Raw genomic sequence first — 22,796 nt, forward strand, 5'->3', positions numbered from 1 at the left:
AAGCAGGTTCACACTGAGCACATGTGACAGACGTGACAGTCTGGAGACGCCCTGGAGAACGTTCTGCTGCCTGCAACATCCTCCAGCATGACCGGTTTGGTGGTGGGTCAGTCATGGTGTGGGGTGGCATTTCTTTGGGGGGCCGCACAGCCCTCCATGTGCTCGCCAGAGGTAGCCTGACTGCCATTAGGTACCGAGATGAGATCCTCAGACCCCTTGTGAGACCATATGCTGGTGCGGTTGGCCCTGGGTTCCTCCTAATGCAAGACAATGCTAGACCTCATGTGGCTGGAGTGTGTCAGCAGTTCCTGCAAGAGGAAGGCATTGATGCTATGGACTGGCCCGCCCGTTCCCCAGACTTGAATCCAATTGAGCACATCTGGGACATCATGTCTCGCTCCATCCACCAACTCCACGTTGCACCACAGACTGTCCAGGAGTTGGCGGATGCTTTAGTCCAGGTCTGGGAGGAGATCCCTCAGGAGACCATCCCCCACCTCATCAGGAGCATGCCCAGGCGTTGTAGGGAGGTCATACAGGCACGTGGAGGCCACACACACTACTGAGCCTCATTTTGACTTGTTTTAAGGACATTACATCAAAGTTGGATCAGCCTGTAGTGTGGTTTTCCACTTTAATTTTGAGTGACTCCAAATCCAGACCTCCATGGGTTGATAAATTGGATTTCAATTGATTATTTTTGTGTGATTTTGTTGTCAGCACATTCAACTATGTAAAGAAAAAAGTATTTAATAAGATTATTTCATTCAGATCTAGGATGTGTTATTTTAGTGTTCCCTTTATTTTTTGGAGCAGTGTATATATATATATATATATATATATATATATATATATAAATAACATATAAATATAGGACAAACACACATCACGACAAGAGAGACAACAACACTACTTAAAGAGAGACCTAAGACAACAACACAGCAAGGCAGCAAAACATGACAACACAGCAAGGTAGCAACACAACATGATAACGACTTGGTAGCAACACAATATGGTAGCAGCACAAAACATGGTACAGACAACAGCACAAAGGGCAAGAAGGTAGAGACAACAATACATCACGCAAAGCAGCCACAACTGTCAGTAAGAGTGTCCATGATTGAGTCTTTGAATAAAGAGGTTGAGATAAAACTGTCCAGTTTGAGTGTTTGTTGCAGCTCTTTTCCAGTCGCTAGCGGCAGCGAACTGAAAAGACGAGCGATCCAGGGATGTGTGTGCTTTGGGGACCTTTAACAGAATGTGACTGGCAGAATGGGTGTTTTATGTGGAGGATGAGGGCTGCAGTAGATATCTCAGATACAGGGGAGTCTTTGTGTGTCTTTGTAGTGGTCTGGGTGTAGCTGGTGCAGAGGAGTCAGGCGCAGGACAGCAGAGAGGAGTAACACAAGTAACTTTACTCAAAATTCCAATAACATGTCGTAATACCGAGCCCACAATAACGGACCGAACATACATAAAACAATCACGCACAAAAACCATGGGGAAAACAGAGGGTTAAATAATGAACACGTAATTGTGGAATTGAAACCAGGTGTGTAAAACAAAGACAAAACAAATGGAAAATGAAAAGTGGAACGGCGATGGCTAGAAGGCCGGTGACGTTGGGCGGAGAGGGACCGACTTCGGCGAAAGTCGTGACAGTACCCTCCCTTGAGGATGTTTTGGACCCTTCGTTGCTGCAGGAGTTCCACCGTCTCCATCCGGATCGCCCTGCGCCTCGTCCTCCGGGTTGTCCCCGAGGTTGGTGTCAACGCGCAGCTGGAGCCGCGCGTCGACACCGACCTCGGGGACGACCCGGAGGACGAGGCGCAGGGCGATCCGGATGGAGACGGTGGAACTCCCACAGCAACGAAGGGTCCAAAACATCCTCCACCGGCACCCAGCATCTCTCCTCCGGACCGTACCCCTCCCACTCCACGAGGTACTGAAGGCCCCTCGCCCGACGCCTCGAGTCCAGTATGGCTCGAACAGCATACGCCGGGGCCCCGAGGGGGCGGAGGAACCTCCTGCACCTCAGACTCCTGGAGTGGACCAGCCACCACCGGCCTGAGGAGAGACACATGGAACGAGGTGTTAATACGGAAATCGGGGGGAAGCGGTAACCTGTAGCAAACCTCGTTCAGTCTCCTCAGGACTTTGAATGGCTCCACAAACCGCGGGCCCAGTTTCCGGCAGGGCAGGCGGAGGGGCAGGTTTTGGGTCGAGAGCCAGACCCAGTCCGGCCTCACTGCGGTGGCAGTCGGCGCTCGCCTTCTGACGCCTCACGGCCCATTGCAGGTGCACATGATGTGGCGTCCCAGGTCTCCTCCGAGTGCTTAAACCATTCGTCCACCGCAGGAGCCTTGATCTGGCTCTGATGCCAAAGTGCCAGAACCGGCTGATACCCCAGTACGCACTGGAAGGGGGAGACGTTAGTGGAGGAGTGGCGGAGCGAGTTTTGGGCCATCTCTGCCCAGGGGATGAACAACGCCCACTCCCCCGGCCGGTCCTGGCAATAAGACCGCAGAAATCTACCCACATCCTGGTTTACTCTCTCCACCTGCCCGTTACTCTCGGGGTGAAAACTTCCCTCTGGGCAGGTGCCTAGGGTCCTTGCACTGGGCGCACACCGAGCAGGAGGAAACATAAACCCTCACGTCCTTGGCCAAGGTGGACCACCAGTACTTCCCACGAAGACAGCGCACTGTCCGACCGATGCCAGGATGACCAGAGGAGGGTGACGTGTGGGCCCAATAGATCAGACGGTCGTGGACAGCAGACGGAACGTACAGGTGCCCAACTGGACACTGGAGGGGAGTGGGCTCTGTACATAACGCCCGCTCGATGTCCGCGTTCAGCTCCCACACCACCAGTGCCACCAGGCAAGAGGCCGGAAGTATGGGAGTGTGATCTATGGACCGCTCCTATGTGTCATACATCCGGGAAAGTGCTTCTGCCTTAGCATTCTGGGAACCTGGTCTGTAGGACAGGGTGAAAACAAAATGGGTAAAGAACCTGGCCCACCTTGCCTGGCGAGGGTTCAGTCTCCTCGCCGCCCGGATGTACTCCAGATTGCGGTGGTCAGTCCAGATGAGAAAAGGGTGTTTAGCCCCCTCAAGCCAATGTCTCCACGCCTTCAGAGCCTTGACAATAGCCAACAGCTCCCGGTCCCCCACATCATAGTTTCCGGGCTGAGCTTCTTCGAAAAGAAAGCACAGGGGCGGAGCTTTGGTAGCGTACCCGAGCGCTGAGAGAGCACGGCTCCTATCCCAGCTTCGGACGCGTCCACCTCCACTATGAACGCCAAAGAGGGATCCGGATGAGCCAGCACGGGAGCCGAGGTAAACAGAGCCCCCAGGTGACCAAAAGCCCTGTCCGCCTCAGCTGACCACTGCAGTCGCACCAGTCCCCCCTTCAGCAGTGAGGTAATGGGAGCCTCTACCTGACCAAAGCCCTTGCATAAACCTCCGGTAGTAGTTGACAAACCTTAGAAACCGCTGCACTTCCTTTAGTTGAGTTGGCCAAGTTGGCCAATTACACACGGCTGAAATGCGGTTACTCTCCATCTACACCCCTGAAGTAGAAATGCAGTACCCTAGGAAGGAGACGGACTGTTGGAAGAACAGACATTTCTCAGCCTTGACGTACAGGTCATGCTCCAACAGTCTACCAAGCACGCTGCGCACCAGGGACACATGCTCGGCGCGTGTAGCGGAGTATATCAGAATGTATATCAGAACAAAACAAATGGAAAATTAAAAGTGGATCGGCGATGGCTAGAAGGCCGGTGACGTCGACCGCCGAACGCCGCCCGAACAAGGAGAGGGACCGACTTCGGCGGAAGTCGTGACAGTCTTGCAACGGGTATACAGAGAGGACCAGTTTACAGAGGAGTATGTGATGTGATGTGTCCTATAAGGAGCATTGGTGGAAAATCTGATGGCCGAATGGTAAAGAACATCTTGCCGCTCGAGAGCACACTTACCTGCTGATCTATAAATTATGTTTCGCATGGGTAGGATGGTCATCTGAATCAGGGGTTTGGCAGCTGGGGTGAAAGAGGAGTGATTACGATAGAGGAAACCAAGTCATGATTTAACTTTAGCTCGCAGCTTTGATATGTGCTGAGAGAAGGACAGTGTACTGTCTAGCCATACTCCCAAGTACTTGTATGAAGTGACTACCTCAAGCTCTAAACCCTGAGAAGTAGTAATCACAGCTACGGGGAGAGGGGCATTCTTCTTACCAAACCACATGACCTTTGTTTTGGAGGTGTTCAGAACAAGGTTAAGGGTAGAGAAAGCTTGTTGAACACTAAGAAAGCTTTGTTGTAGAGCATTTAACACAAAATCCGGTGAGGGGCCAGCTGAGTATAAGACTGTATCATCTGCATATAAATGGATGAGAGATCTTCCTACTGTCTGAGTTATGTTGTTGATGTAAATTGAGAAGAGTGTGGGGCCTAGGATTGAGCTATGGGGTACTCCCTTGGTGACAGGCAGTGGCTGAGACAGCAGATTTTCTGACTTTATACACTGCACTCTTTGAGAGAGGTAGTTAGCAAACCAGGCCAAAGACCCCTCAGAGACACCAATACTCCTTAGCCGACCCACAAGAATGGAATGGTCTACCGTATCAAAAGCTTTGGCCAAGTCAATAAAAATAGCAGTACAACATTGCTTAGAATCAAGGGCAATGGTGACATCATTGAGGACCTTTAAGGTTGCAGTGACACATCCATAACCTGAGCGGAAACCAGATTGCATACCAGAGAGAATACTATAGACATCAAGAAAGACATTCAGTTGATTATTGACAAGTTTTTCCAACACTTTTGATAAACAGCCCAAAATAGATGGATGACGGTATTAGTAAATCAACAAAATGTTGAATTTCCCCCCTCTCTAATATGTGTTATGTTAATATCCTACTACAAATTGTGTGCAATGGTAATATGAAAGCCTCTACCAGTTCAGTACACTCTAGTCAGTGTTTGTCTACATAGTAATCCAAGACTTACATTCTAAACAGTATGAAATACCAGTCTGCTGAGGCAACCCATGGTAAGGTGTGCTGGCTGCCTTAAATACAAATAGTCTGGCAGAAAGGCACCCTGCCAACACGCAAGTAGTGAGATGTCCTTACTCTTTCAACCATGACAGAGTTGTTCACCCACGATATGTAGACAAGTGACCTGACCCAAGCAGTGCTATCCTGGCCTGGCCTGGCCTGTCACTGCCCTGTCATACTATACCCTGTCCTTTCCTGCTCTGGCATGTCCTTAGCATGTGTTGCCAGTCTCTGTAGCGTCAAGGTTAGAGAGGTGGTCCAGTAACGGGAGGGTTGCCCTGCCCTGAAAGCAATACCCTGCCCTGACCTGTCCTTAGTGTGTGTTTGCCTACCCTGTCCTTTCTTTAGCATGTTGTCGTGTATTAGCCTATAATAAATATATGGTTAATTACAGTATTACATTATAACGTTAATAGTAATATTAGTATGCGTAGGTTGCCGTACCATAGTCAAGGTCAAAGTACATTATGGGAACGCACATGTGAATTCATTCTGTATTAATCTTGACGCTAAACAGCATGGCAGCGTCTTGCCTCATTAAATATACCACAGTAAATATTGGTGACGAGCGACAAAAATGTACTAAACTTGGGAGAAAAGACACAAATGTTGTTGGTACAGTGAGTACAATGGCCCAGTTTCGACGAATGGGATGAATTTAAAAACAACGTTGAGTTGTGGTCAGCGTATATTGAATGCATGGAACAATACATTGAAGATGACTAACAATTGATCCACATTGCTAAGTGTGATGGGTTCACAAATGTATGGAGTACTACGGAATCTATTTCAACCACAGAAACCTAAGGATGAAACTTTTGACAAGATTAATGACTTTCTAATGGGACACTTTGAGCCATTTCTCATTGCTGAAAGGTTTTGTTTAAAAAAAGCAGGTACAGTTACTCAGTTGAAACAGTGTGCAGTGCATTGTGAGTTCGGGGCAACACTGGAAGATTCCCTGTGTGACAGGTGTGTTTATTTAACTAGGCAAGTCAGTAAAGAACAAATTCTTATTTACAATGACGGCCTACCAGGGAACAGTGGGTTAACTGCCTTGTTCAGGGGCAGAACGACAGATTTTACTTTGTCAGCTCGGGGATTCGATCCAGCAACCTTTCAGTTACTGGCCCAATGCTCTAACCACGAGGCTACCTGCCACCCCAGGTTGCCTTATTAGCGGCATTCGAAACGAAGCATGCCAAAGAAGATCGCTATCAGAGGATAGACTGATGTTCGAGAGGGCTTTTGAGATTGAGCATAGAAACAGCGGACAGGGCCACTAAACAGCTGCGCAATATGGACAACGAGGGAGCTGTGGCGAGTTTTCACAAAGCACAAGACAACAAGGATCAAAAGAGGAAATGTTACCGTTGCAAGGCTAAGAACCACAATTCAAATGAATGCCATTTCAAAAGACAGTAAATGACAAGTTGTCATTCAGAGAAACTCTTACTGTGGATAAGAGAGATCTGAATATGGATTTGACACTGGAGCTGCAGTGAGCTAGCCTGGTGGACACATGACCCATGTGACTACACAGCGAGCTGTGACTTCGGGAGCTGGTGTCAGCCAGATTGGCAGTGAGCATCATTTCACAGAAACTGTATGAGAGTGCATTCCCACATCTGCCATTAGAGGGTGCACAAATCAAACTAAAGACTATACAGGACAGAACATTGCTGTAACGGGACAGTTTACCACAAAAGTGAGCTATGAGGATCAAAGTGAGGATCTACCAGTCATAGTTGTTAACTGAGCTGGACCAGCTTTATGTGGAAGGAACTGGTTACAAAAGCTGAACCTTAACTGGAAACAAATCAAGCATGTGAGTACAAAAGAAATGCTTGAAAATGCTCAATCTATTCAGGAAGTGTTAGAAATGCACGTGGAAGTATTCACGGACGAGCTAGGTACAGCAACTATACTAGTGAAACCTGATGTGCCTCCTAAGTTCTATAAGAACCGTCCCTTTCCATTTGATAAAGAGCTAGAGAAGGCTGTCATACTCACACCAGTGAAACACAGTGACTAGGCCGCACCAGTAGTTCCTGTAGTGAAACGGGACAAGTCAATCCACTTGTGTGGAGATTATAAAGATACAGTGAACCAAGCAACAAACATTGAAATGTTTCCTTTGCCACGTATAGAGGAGATAATGACAACACTGTGGAGGAAAGGTCTTTTCAAAAAATCGCTCCGCCGCTGAAGGGTCTTGATGTGGTTGTCTACTTGGATGATCTGTTAATCACAGGCCAGAACAAAAAGGAGCACCTGAGGGACCTTCAAAATGTACTGCAACGTCTTCAGGAGAACGGACTCTGAGTGAAAAAGTCCAAATGTGAGTTTGGGAAAAAAGGGATCGAGTATCTAGGTCATGTGTTGGAAAACAGAGGAATTCACCCGTCCACAGAGAAAATCAAAGCCCTCCAGGGGAGATGAATACCTTTCTGGGTCTTGTTAACTACTATGGACGTTTAGTGCCACAGGAGCACAGTTCTACCGCCACTGTACAGGTTGCTGAAAGACCAAGTGACCTGGTGTTGGAAACAACAGGAACAGGATGCCTTCAACAAATGCAAAGACCTGTTAACGAGTGATCAGGTTTCAGTCGACTATGACTCAAAACTACCCATTATCTTGACATGTGATGCATCTGCGTACGTTATTGGAGCCATCATACAGCACATTATGCCAAACGGAGATGAATATCCCATTGCGTATGCATTCAGGACGTTATCCCCAGCCGAGAAGAAATACTCACAGATTGAAAATGAATCCTTGGGACTAACCTATGGAGTAAAAAAGATCCATCTGTATCTGTGGGGGAGACAGTTTAACCTATTGACTGATCACAAACCCTTACTACCTTGTTTCGGGAGAACAAGAGCCTCCCTACGATGACTGTTGCAAGCATCCAATGGTGGGCCATCATCTTGTCAGCGTATGACTACCGAATTGCTTATCGCAAATCAGAACACCACAGCAACGCTGATGGTTTATCACACTTTCCCTTAACTGAGATCAGTGAAGCAGGAACCGATCGCTACACTTTTTTTTATATGACACATTGAAATGTTTCCAGGTTAAAAAGACAAATTCTCTTTTAGTTGTTTACATTTAGACTTGGGCGGTATACCGGGGTACTTGGAAATAGCCACAGGATGGTTTTTCAGTACAATTAAAACAATTTATTCAATTTTTTCAACAACCAAACAAATATTTGTAGCTACTTTTTAAGTAAATACCTGCAGTCAACTTGTACAATACGTTAGGAGATGAAGCAGATCGCGTTCTTCATTTCACCTGTAACATTATTTTACATTATGAAGCTTACCATATTTCCCCAGAACGGTTCAGCCAGACACTTGCTTGTTTGTAAATAGCACAATGGGAGAAGGTGGGAGCAGTGAGTCCAGCTGTGTAATTGTCAGGGGTCGCGTTTTATATTGAAAGTCAACAGTATTTTTTTGCTTCAATAGAGTGATTAGGGACTTGGAACTATAGTTTTCCTTCACAGAAAATACATTAGTCCAACACATTTGGGAGAAAATTGCTGTCACGTCCTGACCAGTATAAGGTTAATTGGTATTGTAGTTTGGTCAGGACGTGGCAGAGGGTATTCGTTTTATGTGGTTCGGGGTGGTGTGTTTTGTTGAAGGGGCATTTGGTTTAAGTATTCCGGGGTTTTTTGGGCACTGTTTGGTTTTCAGGTATTCTATGATTTTGTCTAGTATGTCTGTTTCTATGTTTGGTTAATTGGGGTTGGGACTCTCAGTTGAAGGCAGGTGTTGTCTATCTGCCTTTGATTGAGAGTCCCATATATTAGGGTGTGTTTGTGTGTGTGATTTGTGGGTGATTGTTCTGTGTTGAGCCTATGCTTTGCAGACTGGCAGTTTATCGGTCGTTTCCTTGTTTGTTGTTTTGTATTCGTTTTGATTTAATTAAATGTTCAAAATGAACAACTGCACACCTGCTGCGTATTGGTCTACATTCTCAGATGACGATTTCGCATTATCGTCAGAAGACGAAGATAATTGTGACAATTGCTTAAATTTCATCAGATGACAACAGAAGTGCAATGATATTTGGCTGGCAGCCACACAAGTAAATTAGCTTACAATGAAAAAGCAAGGTCTTTTTTGCAAAAACAATGCTTGGCCTTCTTATTTCTAATGTTTATCATAGAAATAATGGAGTCAGCTACATTTCCAAATGTTTTGCTTAAAGTTAGTCTTGAATTTTACCTGAGAAAAGTAGGTTGGCTACACCGAGAAAAGTAGCTAAACATCAGTCAAAGCACTGTCTGCTGACAGAATGCCCGTTCACTCATTAGAGTGGAGAAGTGCTAAAGAAGCACAAAATTAGTTTGATACCGAGCAGAAATTACATTAGATCTGCTTTTACAAAATGCAGAAATAGATTTATGTGTTTTATATTATTATGCGTTAACGCGACCCATAAGTTTAACTTTATAGGTATCTAATTAAGTTATTGAATTAATAATGTGACGGGGCATCATATTGTTTAAGATTTCTACCATGTTTGAGAAGTCAAAGCCCTTGGATAAGTAATCTGTACAGCTGCCACTGCTATCTTTTGATATCCTTACGTTTTTTTCTCCTCTCTGTTCTTGGCCCGTCTGCTCCTCCCCCATCTTCTCGGAGCAGAGCAGGCAGGCCCATTGCCCTAGCGACTCCAGACTCCACACAGACACAGCTGTCAGAGCCAGTACTGTTCTTCCTTCAGACAAGCATGCATCAAAACTGTTTCACTTCGCACAATGTCTCTTGTTGTCATTCGCTTGTAAATGTCCAAACTAACCAAAAATGACATTTGGTAGCTCCTACCTATATATGTATAACTTTATGAGCTGGATTGCCTTTTGGAATTATTAGTCAATTTAGCTAGCAGCCTCCATTTTATTCTATTTAACTAGGCAAGTCAGTTAAGAACAAATTCATATTTACAATGACAGCCTAGGAACAGTGGGTTAACTGCCTTGTTCAGGGGTAGAACAACAGATTTTTACCTTGTCAGCTCAGGGATTCGATCTTGCATCCTTTCGGTTACTAGTACAATGCTCTAACCACTAGGCTACCTGTCGCCCCATGGAAATTTGCTATTACTTGTGCTAATTGTTCTAGCATTCTGGTAACAGACACCCAATAATATTTTCTGCGCCCCCTTGTGTACTAAGCCGGTAATACCATAAATCCCGGGATGAGAGAAGGACGGTATGACAATATGAAAATCTGGAAACCGCCCAACCCTATTTACAGTATAAGTATTTAGTGGGGATCATTTGTTACTGAATCTCAGACTAAAAGGGGGATGATGTAGTGCATTAGCCTATAATAATAACAAAAATATAAATGCAACATGCAACAATTTCAAAGATTTTATTGAGTTACAGTTCACATAAGGAAATCAGCAACTGAAATACATTCATTCGGCTCTAATCTATGGATTTCGACTGGAAATACAGATATTCATCTGTTGGACACAAAAAAGGAAGAGGTGTGGGTCAGAAAATGAGTCAGTATCTGGTGTGACCAGCATTTGCCTCATGCTGCGCAATACATCTCCTTCGCATAGAGTTGATCAGGCTGTTGATTGTGGCCTGTGGAATGTTGTCCCACTCCTCTTCAATGGCTGTGCAAAGTTTCTGGATATTGGCGGGAACTGGAACACGCTGTCGTACACGTCAATCCAGAGCATCCCAAATATGCTCAATGGGTGACATGATGAGTATGCAGGCCATGGAAGAACTGGGACATTTTCAGCTTCCAGGAATTGTTTACAGATCCTTGCGAGACGGGGCTGTGCATTGTCGTGCTGAAACATGAGGTGATGGCTGCTGAATGAATGGCACGATAATGGGCCTCAGGATCTCATCACGGTATCTCTGCGTATTCAAAAGGCCATCGATAAAATGCAATTGTGTTCGTTGTTCGTAGTTTATGCCTGCCCATACCATAACCCCACAACCACCATGGGCACTCTGTTCACAACATTGACATCAGCAAACCGCTCACCCACACAAAGCCATGCGGTTGTGAGGCCAGTTGGATGTTCTGCCAAATTCTCTAAAACGACGTTGAAGGCAGATTATGGTAGAGAAATTAACATTTGATTCTCTGGCAACAGCTCTGGAGGACATTCCTGCAGTCAGCATTCCAATTGCATGCTCCCTCAAAACATGAGACATCTGTGGCATTGTGTTGTGTGACAAAACTGCACACTTCAGAATGGCATTTATTGTCCCCAGCACAAGGAGCAACTGTGTAATGATCATACCGTTTAATCAGCTTCTTGATATGCCACACCTGTCAGGTGGATGGATTATCTTGGCAAAGAAGAAATGCTCACTAACCAGGATGTATACAAATTTGTGCACACAATTTGAGAGAAATTTGCTTTTTGTGCATATAGAACATTTCTGGGATCTTTTATTTCAGCTCATGAAACATGGGACCAACACTTCACTTTAGAGAGGTGGATCCTTAACTGAAGGTTTGCCCTGCTCTGACCCTAGTAGTACTAATATATTCTACTCTGACCTGCCTTCATTTCCCTGGCCCTATAATACCCTACTCTGACCTGCCTTAATTGCCCTGGCCCTATCATACCCTACTCTGACCTGCCTTAATTTCCCTGGCCCTATCATACCCTACTCTGACCTGCCTTAATTGCCCTGGCCCTATCATACCCTACTCTGACCTGCCTTAATTGCCCTGGCCCTATCATACCCTACTCTGACCTGCCTTAATTTCCCTGGCCCTATCATATCCTACTCTGACCTGCCTTAATTTCCCTAGCCCTATCATACCCTACTCTGACCTTCCTTAATTGACCTGGCCCTATGATATCCTACTCTGACCTTAGAGTTAACTGCTGCCCTGGTGTAACATGCCTGACCTGACCTGGTCATGTCCTTAGAGTGTATATCAAGACTACCAGCAGACCGCATGACTCACCTAAATGACTTAGTAATATAATCTGGTTATATCTGGTTATAGGCTGACTGGTGATGTGACCTGTGATCAGGGCCTGGGGTAATGAAAGCGTGCTAGTAGCTGGGTGGAAAAACAGGACAGTGCAGGGTTTTGGGTTTAGTATCCACAGACAGACAGGGCCCTGAAAGTTGTTCTTCTACTAGTCCGGCTCATGACAGCGAGCTGGGTGAAGAGACGGAGAAGACAGATATGCCACTAAGAGCACACTTTTATCCAAAGCCACCTACAGTACAGTGAGTGCATAGGGAATCAATTCCTACCAACCGAGCCACAGGGACCATAGAGTTTAGTATATCCACTGAAGGTTGCCCCATCACTGCAGGAATACAACCACAACCTTGGCATTGCAGGGTGTTTTGTTGACAGGTTTGGTCTAGTTTCTACTAACTGACATTGTCCTATTCCTAGCCAGCTCATCAGAAAACTCACTGAGGAACTTAACGACCTGGTGCCTGGTTGGTTGACAGACACACAACGTTTGATGTTGTTTAAATACCAAATCTCCCGTGCAGAGCTGCTCTCATATGGAAAATGTGATCTCTTACTTGCATAATTTATATTGCACAAACAGGAGTTGTTTCTATGAGGGAGAAAAGTAAATAGAACATTTCTGGACATAATTGGACAATAGGAGGGGTGTTGTTGGTATCACCATCTGTTTTGAGAAAGAGTTGTAATGGTGCGGAACACACAGACACACACACACACACACACACACACACACACACACACACACACACACACACACACACACACACACACACACACACACACACACACACACACGAAGCATGTTCTCCCAGGCTGCTACAGTCAAATATGCAAAATGGTGTGAGGGTAAGAGGCACCACCACTTTATAAATCAGAGACTGTCTGGCTATTCATCATTTACTACTTTCAACAGATGCCATTACATTTTGATTTAGAAGACTTAAGCGTCGCTTTGAAAATTGCAGGTGTGTAATCTGCATTTTACTTTGTAGCAATTACACAGCACTTTACCTTTTGAAAAACAATCCCACTGAATTGACATTTTAACAGATGAATTCCAGGATGGTTAAACTAAATAAACAGCCAGTTAATCTAAACAATGTGATTGTGATGGGTTTTCCAGTCCCCTCATCATCAGCAACATTCTGCTTCGCTTTGTGACTCTCTGATTTCTGTTATGTTTATTGGTGTGCTTGTTTGTTGTACACTGCAATTCAGCTTTAAGCTGCCAATGTATACATAATAAACTAAACGAAGCTGCATCACCCACGGCTGTGATGTTGTGAGGACGGTTTGCCAACAACTCCCTGATGACTTCATTCAAACAAATATCCTTTCAGAATGACCTGCCAAATATGAATACATAACAGGATGTCATGTGGCCCCTGGCTCAAACAGAAAACATTACTCACTCAGAGTAAATAACAAACTTCCCCCAGAAAGACGATGCTAAACATATTCTGGCCTAAAACAACCCTGAATGAATATGAGTAACTGCACGGAGAAGTTAATCGAGTTTGGTTACCTACAATGAACTTGACCGCAGTTGCTGTAATCGCATGAACAATATTTTGAGAGAAAAATATTTTTTGAAGATGTGAATACTGCCATCTGGTGGAATGCTTGGTTAAGGTTTGTTTCACGGACCCTGAATCCCAAATTAACCCCAGCCCTCATCCAACTATTCCATCTGGCCTAGCAGAGGGCAAGATGGGGCAACCATTATAATTTTTACACCTATGCGATCCTATCAAATCTACACAAGTTCCTAGGCAGTAGGGGCTAGCAGTTGGTTTGGGGAGTGAGGGCACTAGGATAAAAGCTCCACTGCAGTTTATGCAATTGAATATGAGTGAACAACAAGTCCATGTCTAAGGGAAAGGGAAAGGGGTACATACTGTGATTAAGTTATCAAAAGGCTGTTGTGATGATGAGTGAGAAGAGACCCATCTACATGAAGCCATGAAGCCTTGCTGTGGAGGCTGCCGAGTTGACCCAGTTAGTTGACACTGTGATACACAGAGAAACTGTAGAAGAGACGAGGACATCATCAGTCCCTCCAAACCAGAGACTGTGTGCATGCATGCGTGTGTGTGTGTGTGTGTGTGTGATCATCAGTCCCTCCACACCAACACCACAGGCCTGTTTCCAGTCCACCAGCTGTAATTACATACGTCTGGCTCAGACTACCCAAATAATGTCATGACTCTTTAAAGTTTCAGTGAAACAACAGACACTCCTGATGTGTTTAAAAATGTAGCTGAGGCTCAACTGCCGCCTAACTGCTGTGTGATCGTCACATCCAGCTCGTCACTCATCACATCCAACTCGTCACTCATCCCATCCAGCTCGATAAGAAGACATCCACTCTGATCTAACTAAAAAAGAACAGCTGTGTGTCGACTGACAACAAAAGGAGTCAAAATCTCCTATTTCTACTCAGACAAATCATGCGCATTAGTCTATCATGTTGTGCTCCGTTAGTGATGATGCTAATAATGATCGCCGTCTTCTGGTAGATGGAAAGGCTTTCCCAAAGTAGCCTACCTATCAGAATGATAACATGATTATTTGCATCCATCCCATTGCGATTTGTGCAGCAAGCTCTGCAATTACACGTGTGCTACAGAAACACTGCTAACCAAACAAGTCTCTTCCTGGTGCACACGTGAATTAAATGGTATATACACCCAATAATGAACTTTTCTTAGATTTTTCCCAGACCTTAAAAGTAGTCTCCTGGTGTGGTTTAAGCATTGTTGTGGACTTAGAACATCAAATTTAGTTGTTTTTCTATTAAAAAAGTGTGATTTTGAGAGGGAGGGAAAAAACTGAAAACTGGAGAAAAAATGTATAAATAAATTGGCAAAATGTTTACAGATTTTATAGGGCCCTACATTCCATTCCATTATGTCACATTCATTATGTACACAGTGACCGGTATTCACTACATTAAACCCCCCCCTACACACAGAGTACACAGTGACCGGTATTCACTACATTAAACCTCCCCTTACACACACAGAGTGACCGGTATTCACTACATTAAACCCCCCCTACACACAGAGTACACAGTGACCGGTATTAACTACATTAAACCCCCTACACACAGAGTACACAGTGACCGGTATTCACTACATTAAACCCCCCCTACACACAGAGTACACAGTGACCGGTATTCACTACATTAAACCCCCCCTACACACAGAGTACACAGTGACCGGTATTCACTACATTAAACCCCCCCTACACACAGAGTACACAGTGACCGTTACACAGATGTTATTGTGACCGGTATTCACTACATTAAACTCCCCTACACACACAGATGTTTACATTTACATTTAAGTCATTTAGCAGACGCTCTTATCCAGAGCGACTTACAAATTGGTTATTGTGACTGGTATTTACTACATTAAACCCCCCTACACACACAGAAGTTATTGTGACCAGTATTCACTACATTAAACCCCCCTACACACACACACACAGAGTGACCGGTATTCACTACATTAAACCCCCCCTACACACAGAGTACACAGTGACCGGTATTAACTACATTAAACCCCCCCCACACACAGAGTACACAGTGACCGGTATTCACTACATTAAACCCCCCCTACACACACAGAAGTTATTGTGACCGGTATTCACTACATTAAGCCCCCCTACACACACAGAAGTTATTGTGACCGGTATTCACTACATTAAGCCCCCCCTACACACACAGATGTTATTGTGACCGGTATTCACTAAATTAACCCCCCCTACACACACAGAAGTTATTGTGACCGGTATTCACTACATTAAACCCCCCCTACACACACAGAAGTTATTGTGACCGGTATTCACTACATTAAGCCCCCCTACACACACAGAAGTTATTGTGACCGGTATTCACTACATTAAGCCCCCCTACACACACAGAAGTTATTGTGACCGGTATTCACTACATTAAACCCCCCCTACACACACAGATGTTATTGTGACCGGTATTCACTACATTAAACCCCCCTACACACACAGATGTTATTGTGACCGGTATTCACTACATTAAGCCCCCCCTACACACACAGAAGTTATTGTGACCGGTATTCACTACATTAAACCCCCCTTACACACACAGAAGTTATTGTGACCGGTATTCACTACATTAAACCCCCCCTACACACACAGATGTTATTGTGACCGGTATTCACTACATTAAACCCCCCCTACACACACAGAAGTTATTGTGACCGGTATTTACTACATTAAACCCCCCTACACACACAGAAGTTATTGTGACCGGTATTCACTACATTAAACCCCCCCTACACACACAGATGTTATTGTGACCGGTATTCACTACATTAAACCCTCCCTACACACACAGATGTTATTGTGACCGGTATTCACTACATTAAACCCCCCCTACACACACAGATGTTATTGTGACCAGTATTCACTACATTAACTGGCTGCTGTACTGTAGCATGAAAAGCTTTCTCGCATGAGCTGCCTGTGAGGCCTGCAGCACTTTTCCCCCTAATTGCTATTTATTGAGAGTATGTGGGGCACCAGCACAGAGGGTTGATGTTGCTGCTGCTGTGGGGTGTGTATGTGTGCGTGTCCGTGTTTGCATGCGTGCATGCGTGCCTGTGTGTGTGGGGGTGTGGGGGTGTGTTACAGCAGGAAGGACCCAGGCCATGTGACGCCTAACCCCTCCCTCCGATCTCCCAGGGGCACCAGCTGTCATGGCTGGGACAGTCCACAGACCTTGTCTCACACACACACACACACACACACACACACACCACTATGATGGAAGCACAGATAAGCTCCTCTGATAGGGAAAGTACACACTCAACCCTTCCTCTACTACTCTAAGCACCACTGTCACTATCACTAACACTGTGACCCACTCCATCACTCTGTCCTGTCAGCCTGGGAGGATATAGAGGAGATAACGTGTTTGACTCCATCTATACAACTGTAAATCAATCCGAATTCAACCTCAAGGCATGTACATCATTCAAGAATCAGCCTCACTGCATTGTAAACCATTCAACTACAGTGTGCTAAATGTCTGAACACCAGCTGTCAACATGTTTTTCATGGCCATATTGCATAAACTTGGATTATTAATCAAACTTCAGATAAAATGACACTGTCACTATATTACAACTCAGGCATTTAAAACAACATACTTGTTGTTTACCAATGAATTTGCCTTGTCTGTTCAATTCTTGATTTTTAAATTGCAATGCAATTTAAGTTACACACATTCTTTAAGCCAGGCTGGAAAGACTACCTTTATCCTCTGCCTACGGAGCATTTGTTTTGCTCCAGTCTGAGCAGAACAGAATCAAGTCAACAGAACATTTCTACAGCCAGGCACTAAACAGTCAAGATGAGTGTATTTAAACAAGGAGTAAAAAACCTGGGCATCGCACTAATCACTAAGCACTAATCACTAATCACTAAGCACTAATCACTAATCACTAAGCACTAATCACTAAGCACTGTTTCATGAAATGAGTGTGCTCCTATCTTATATGAAATCCTCTGTTTTAACAACTACAAACAACTTATGCAAAAGTGAACGTCACCCATAGGTCAACACAGAGAATTTGGCCCTCAGTCAAATAATATGTAAAATCAAAAGGATATGAAAATCCTTAGGCCACTACTGGTGAGAGTGTGGAGGCAAAGATTACAGCATTAGTAAACAGAGCAGTGCTACTGAAAACAACACACATACACACACTGACTGCCATGGCAAAGGACTAAAGTATTTCATAATAGACACCTCAAACTCCCAGCAAACGGACTGATTTATTTCTCTCTATCGCCAGCCACTGTAGACATAGAAAGGTTAACATTAATATTCATTTTCCCAACTAATAATATAAAAGGACCTCTGAGCAAACTTTGTTAAACCGAGCAGTGAAAGAAAACAACAAAATGGCTGAGAGGGATGACGAAGCCATGCGTGCATCCCAAACGGCACCCTACTATGTATTTAGTGCACTACTAACCAGGGCCCATAGGCACTATATAGGGAATAGGGTGCCATTTGGGATACAGTCTTGGTTCTGAGTCAAATGCTGCAAACTAACTCAGCATGCATCACCATCACCTCTAGTCTGTTTACGCCTCTAGAAGAGAGAGTACTACCGTCCAGGCCTTGTTATTTCTACAGAGTTATCTGTGGGTGTAGGAGGGTGAGCCAGGGCTAGTCAGAACAGACCTCTTAGTCAGGTCTCTCTTTCAGGCGGTCTCTCGTCTGACCTTAATGGGACTCCCCGGTTACAGGGGTCAATTGTTTTGGTAAACAGCTGAGGGATGGGGCCCGAGAAATGTAACCAAACAAATATTTTTTAAACATTGACAGAAATTCACTGCAGCCCTACCTGTACTGCTGCTGGTGGTGCCTCTACTGAGGCTCAGTGTAGAGGTGGGTAGAGACCCAGTAGCTGGTGCCGGAGACTCCCCATTGTTCAGCTGTTTGACCCTCTTCAGGTGGGACCTCCCGTTGTAGTGCACCTGGGCCTGAGCCTGGGAGTTCAGCTGGATGTTACACACCTCACACATCGAGTAGAACAGCTTCTTCTTCTCCTGCTGCTGTAGCTGTAGGTCCATGTTTATCTGACCCTGGCCGTTGGTGGTAGGCTCCATCCCTGTGAGCTGATTCGGCTCCAGACAGCCTCCGAACGGAAAGGCCATCCGGCCATGCTCTATGAAGTGGGCCGGACTCAGCGGTGTCTTCATACCTGCAGAAAACAATGACAACAGTGGATTAGAATGACAGACTTTGCTACTGGAAAGCAAGCATGGTGCAGGCACGCACACTTGCACGTTCCCGCACACACATGGACAGACGGATGGACACACACACTCACGTACAAAACACACACACACACAGCCATGGCAAATACTCACATCCTCCTTGAAACATCACTCTCCAATTAAACATAAATAAATTAATATTTAGGCTACATTCTACAGATTGTAAAATACAGTGCTGAATCAGGGTCTCCCTCTCCTGTGGAAGCAACAGACAACTGTGACTGTGTTAGAGGAGCAGTGGACCCCGAGCGGGTGTCTGATTCTGAATCTCTATTCTTTCCTGTTGTAGAGCTAGAACTCAGCTCCACCTCTGATAGTGTAGCTATACTGTCTGACAGTCTGGTGCCACAGCATCATTCAGCCTTTCTACCTGTGGAGCCGGGATGGGGCGAGGCTGCTGTCCAGACCTGGGTTCAAATAGTATAAGAAATCATTCAAATATTTTATCTGCACTTGATTGAGCTTGACTGACACGATGGATCCAATGGAATAGTCTACAGACTGCAATCTCTGCCTATCTGGCACTCCGGGGCAGGCTCAAAGAAACGCTGAAAGTATTTGAGAGATTTCGAATACTATGTGAATCCAGCTTTGCTGGTAAGTGACCTCCTGTGCCCATCTGTTTCCCTCGCGCTGTGTGTGTGTGTGTGTGTGTGTGTGTGTGTGTGTGTGTGTGTGTGTGTGTGTGTGTGTGTGTGTGTGTGTGTGTGTGTGTGTGTGCCCTCGCAGAGGAAGCAGAGGGGGATAGAGCCCAATTCACATGTCCACTGCCCAGGGTGTTACACAACCCTCAATTGCAGCACAGACACTGGACGGGACATACGACAGAGCGGGCAGTCTCTCAATCCCCAGACACGACAAAACAACCCATCAGCTTAGATCCACATTTGAAGCTAAATATTTCAAATGGTGAATTCTATATATATCCCCATCCAACCCAGACACAGCAACACACAGCTTACATTTACTTCTATCAGCATTCAAAGCTGAAATATTTCAACTAGGTGAAGTGAATTGTATCCCCATATAGTATTACATTTGTCATGGTTGATTAATGAGTTGCAACTCTGGACATCGCAGTGGTACTACAGCTCCGGAGTGCTGACATAGGCACCGAGAGGATGAAAAATGTCTTGCTGTATTGAACTGGGAATTACTGTATACCTAAAACCCACAAAATATCCCTTTGTAAGCGCAAAGAAAATAATTTACGTTCACATTAATACTGCATTTTCAGCAGCAAATCTTTAAACATACAATACTTATTGTATGGTATCTGGCCAGGCACAAGGGTAATCTGTATCCATGGTATGATGTCTGGATGAAAAGGAAAAGCAGCAGAAGCTTCTGATTGACCGGAATTCTGATTGACCGGAACTTCCACTTGCAGTAGCTTCCTGTGTATGATACTGTATGGGTGCGTCCAAAATAGCACCCTATTCCCTATGGGCCTTGGTCAAAAGTAATGCACTATATTGGATATAGGATGCCATTTGGGACACATCCTGTGTCTGTGAGGCTGTAATGAATAGGGAGGCTGTATTATGAGGGTGAAGCATTCGTGCAGTGTGGCCATGTTATGTGTCCCTCTCACTGGACAGTAAAATAATCCGTCTTACACACACACACACACACACACACACACACACACACACACACACACACACACACACACACACACACACACACACACACACACACACACACACACACACACACACACAATCCCTCTGACACAGACTGGGTAATCTCTATGGGCAGCTGCAGGCCTCTAATACCGACAGATAAACTTCCTTCACAAACTTCCTCAGGGCACGGTGCTGTGGCCATTCAGCTTAATTTATTACCAACCCCTTCCCTCAGCACACTTTTCATTTTCCACCACAGTCAAGTAAGCAAGGCAAGCACAGCGAAAATGATCACCATTCAATAGGTTGTGTAAATATCCACAACTTTCTCTGTAATAGCAAAGTTGGTGTATTCAGTGGCTTGGCCTAGTTAGATGAAGTAAGGAGAACACACTGAGAAGGAAGGGATGCTGCAGTGCTTTGTTGAGGCTGACTCTGTGGAAAGATATCGTGTGTGTGTGTGTGTGTGTGTGTGTGTGTGTGTGTGTGTGTGTGTGTGTGTGTGTGTGTGTGTGTGTGTGTGTGTGTGTGTGTGCCCTCCTCCTTCTCCTTCCAGGAGATAACAGATGAGATTACCAGAGAGAGCAGCGTTCCTTGCTGCAGGGTCGAGGAAAGAGACAGATCTGACTGAGTGTGAGTGTGGGGGAGCTAAAAGGGGACAGGGGGCCAGACGGAGCTAGGGGACCAAGGAGGGCCAGGAAGACAGGGAGCTGGGGGAGCTAAAGAGGGACAGGGGGCCAGACGGAGCTAGGGGACCAAGGAGGGCCAGGAAGACAGGGAGCTGGGGGAGCTAAAGGGGGAGCTAAAGGGGGACAGGGGGCCAGACGGAGCTAGGGGCCCAAGAGTACCAGGAAGACAGGGAGCTGGGGGTTACTGGCCCAACGCTCTAACCACTAGGTTACCTGACGACATCACAAACAGCAACTAGGAAATGGGCCTACTACAACTTCAAATGGTACTCCGCTCCCTGAGTATTTTGAGTTATTGGTATGGCATTGCATTGGTGTTATAACAATCCTTACGACATCAACTACCATGTCATAATCTTTCTACTTTCTCTTTGAACCAAGTAAAGATGTTCAGCCTGATAATGCATCTGTTTAAAATCCTAAGGGAGTTCAGAAAAATAATTAATCATGTAAGAGCATGTCCGTTTGTCAAAAGTCATAATTCAGCAGGCTACAAATAATGTAGTGCACAAGAGCTGTATCTGAGGTGGAGTCAATCATTAATCAACCCAACACTGTCTCTGCGTCCCAAATTGTACCCTATTCCTTTTGATCAGAGACATATGGGCCTTCGTCAAAACCAGTGCACTACGTAGAAAATAGGGTGTAATTTGGGACATGGCTGTCTGTAGCATTAAGGGAGGCCTACTGTACTATCAGTGTTGTATTCCTTTCCCCACTCTCCCCACACTCTATTGTCCAGGCTTCATCTCAAGAGCTCCAAGGCAGATAGAGTGCTCTGCTCTTACTCTTCCCTGCTCCCACTCTCCCCTGAAGCTCTGAAGGTCCTACAGTACACAATACACAATACAAAGGGAAAGCCATCACTATGGCCTAATGCACTGTAAGTCTAATGTAATGCACTGTGTAGAACTCTCAGCTATGTCCTACAGCACAGGGGAAACCCCTAGCTGTGTTGGCCCTTATGCACTGTAGGCATAATACTAATGGAAATGGAAACAGGCAAGTGAGTAATCCTGGACTTTTCCAGGCCCAGCCAGTGGTGGAGGTCCTGCCTCCACAGTGCACACACCAACAACATAACACTATACTGATCTGGCCTCCACACTGCACACACCAACAACATAACACTATACTGATCTGGCCTCCACACTGCACACACCAACAACATAACACTATACTGATCTGGCCTCCACACTGCACACACCAACAACATAACACTATACTGATCTGGCCTCCACACTGCACACACCAACAACATAACACTATACTGATCTGGTCTCCACACTGCACACACCAACAACATAACACTATCCTGATCTGGCCTCCACACTGCACACACCAACATCATAACACTATACTGATCTGGCCTCCACACTGCACACACCAACAACATAACACTATCCTGATCTGGCCTCCACACAACAACAACATAACACTATACTGATCTGGCCTCCACACAACAACAACATAACACTATACTGATCTGGCCTCCACACACCAACAACAACATAACACTATACTGATCTGGCCTCCACACTGCACACACCAACAACATAACACTATAC

The 22,796-nt window shown here is 45.4% G+C and overlaps 1 protein-coding gene across 3 annotated transcripts in view; it reads right to left on the reverse strand.

The window, feature by feature from the left end:
• LOC106586462 (zinc finger protein 385B) overlaps positions 1-22,796 on the reverse strand; it is a 170,701-nt gene that overhangs the window by 123,671 nt on the left and 24,234 nt on the right. For 2 of the 3 annotated variants that reach the window (XM_014173811.2, XM_014173809.2), the window contains exon 2: positions 18,476-18,835. In XM_014173811.2, the coding sequence (XP_014029286.1) occupies positions 18,476-18,833 (358 nt within the window). In that variant the 5' untranslated portion in view covers positions 18,834-18,835. Of the gene's footprint in view, positions 1-18,475; positions 18,836-19,004; positions 19,236-22,796 lie in introns of those variants that run through there. The other variant, XM_014173810.2, reaches the window with a different exon arrangement.

The sequence above is a fragment of the Salmo salar genome, chromosome ssa25, assembly GCF_905237065.1.
Source record: "Salmo salar chromosome ssa25, Ssal_v3.1, whole genome shotgun sequence".
Lineage (NCBI taxonomy): Eukaryota > Metazoa > Chordata > Actinopteri > Salmoniformes > Salmonidae > Salmo > Salmo salar.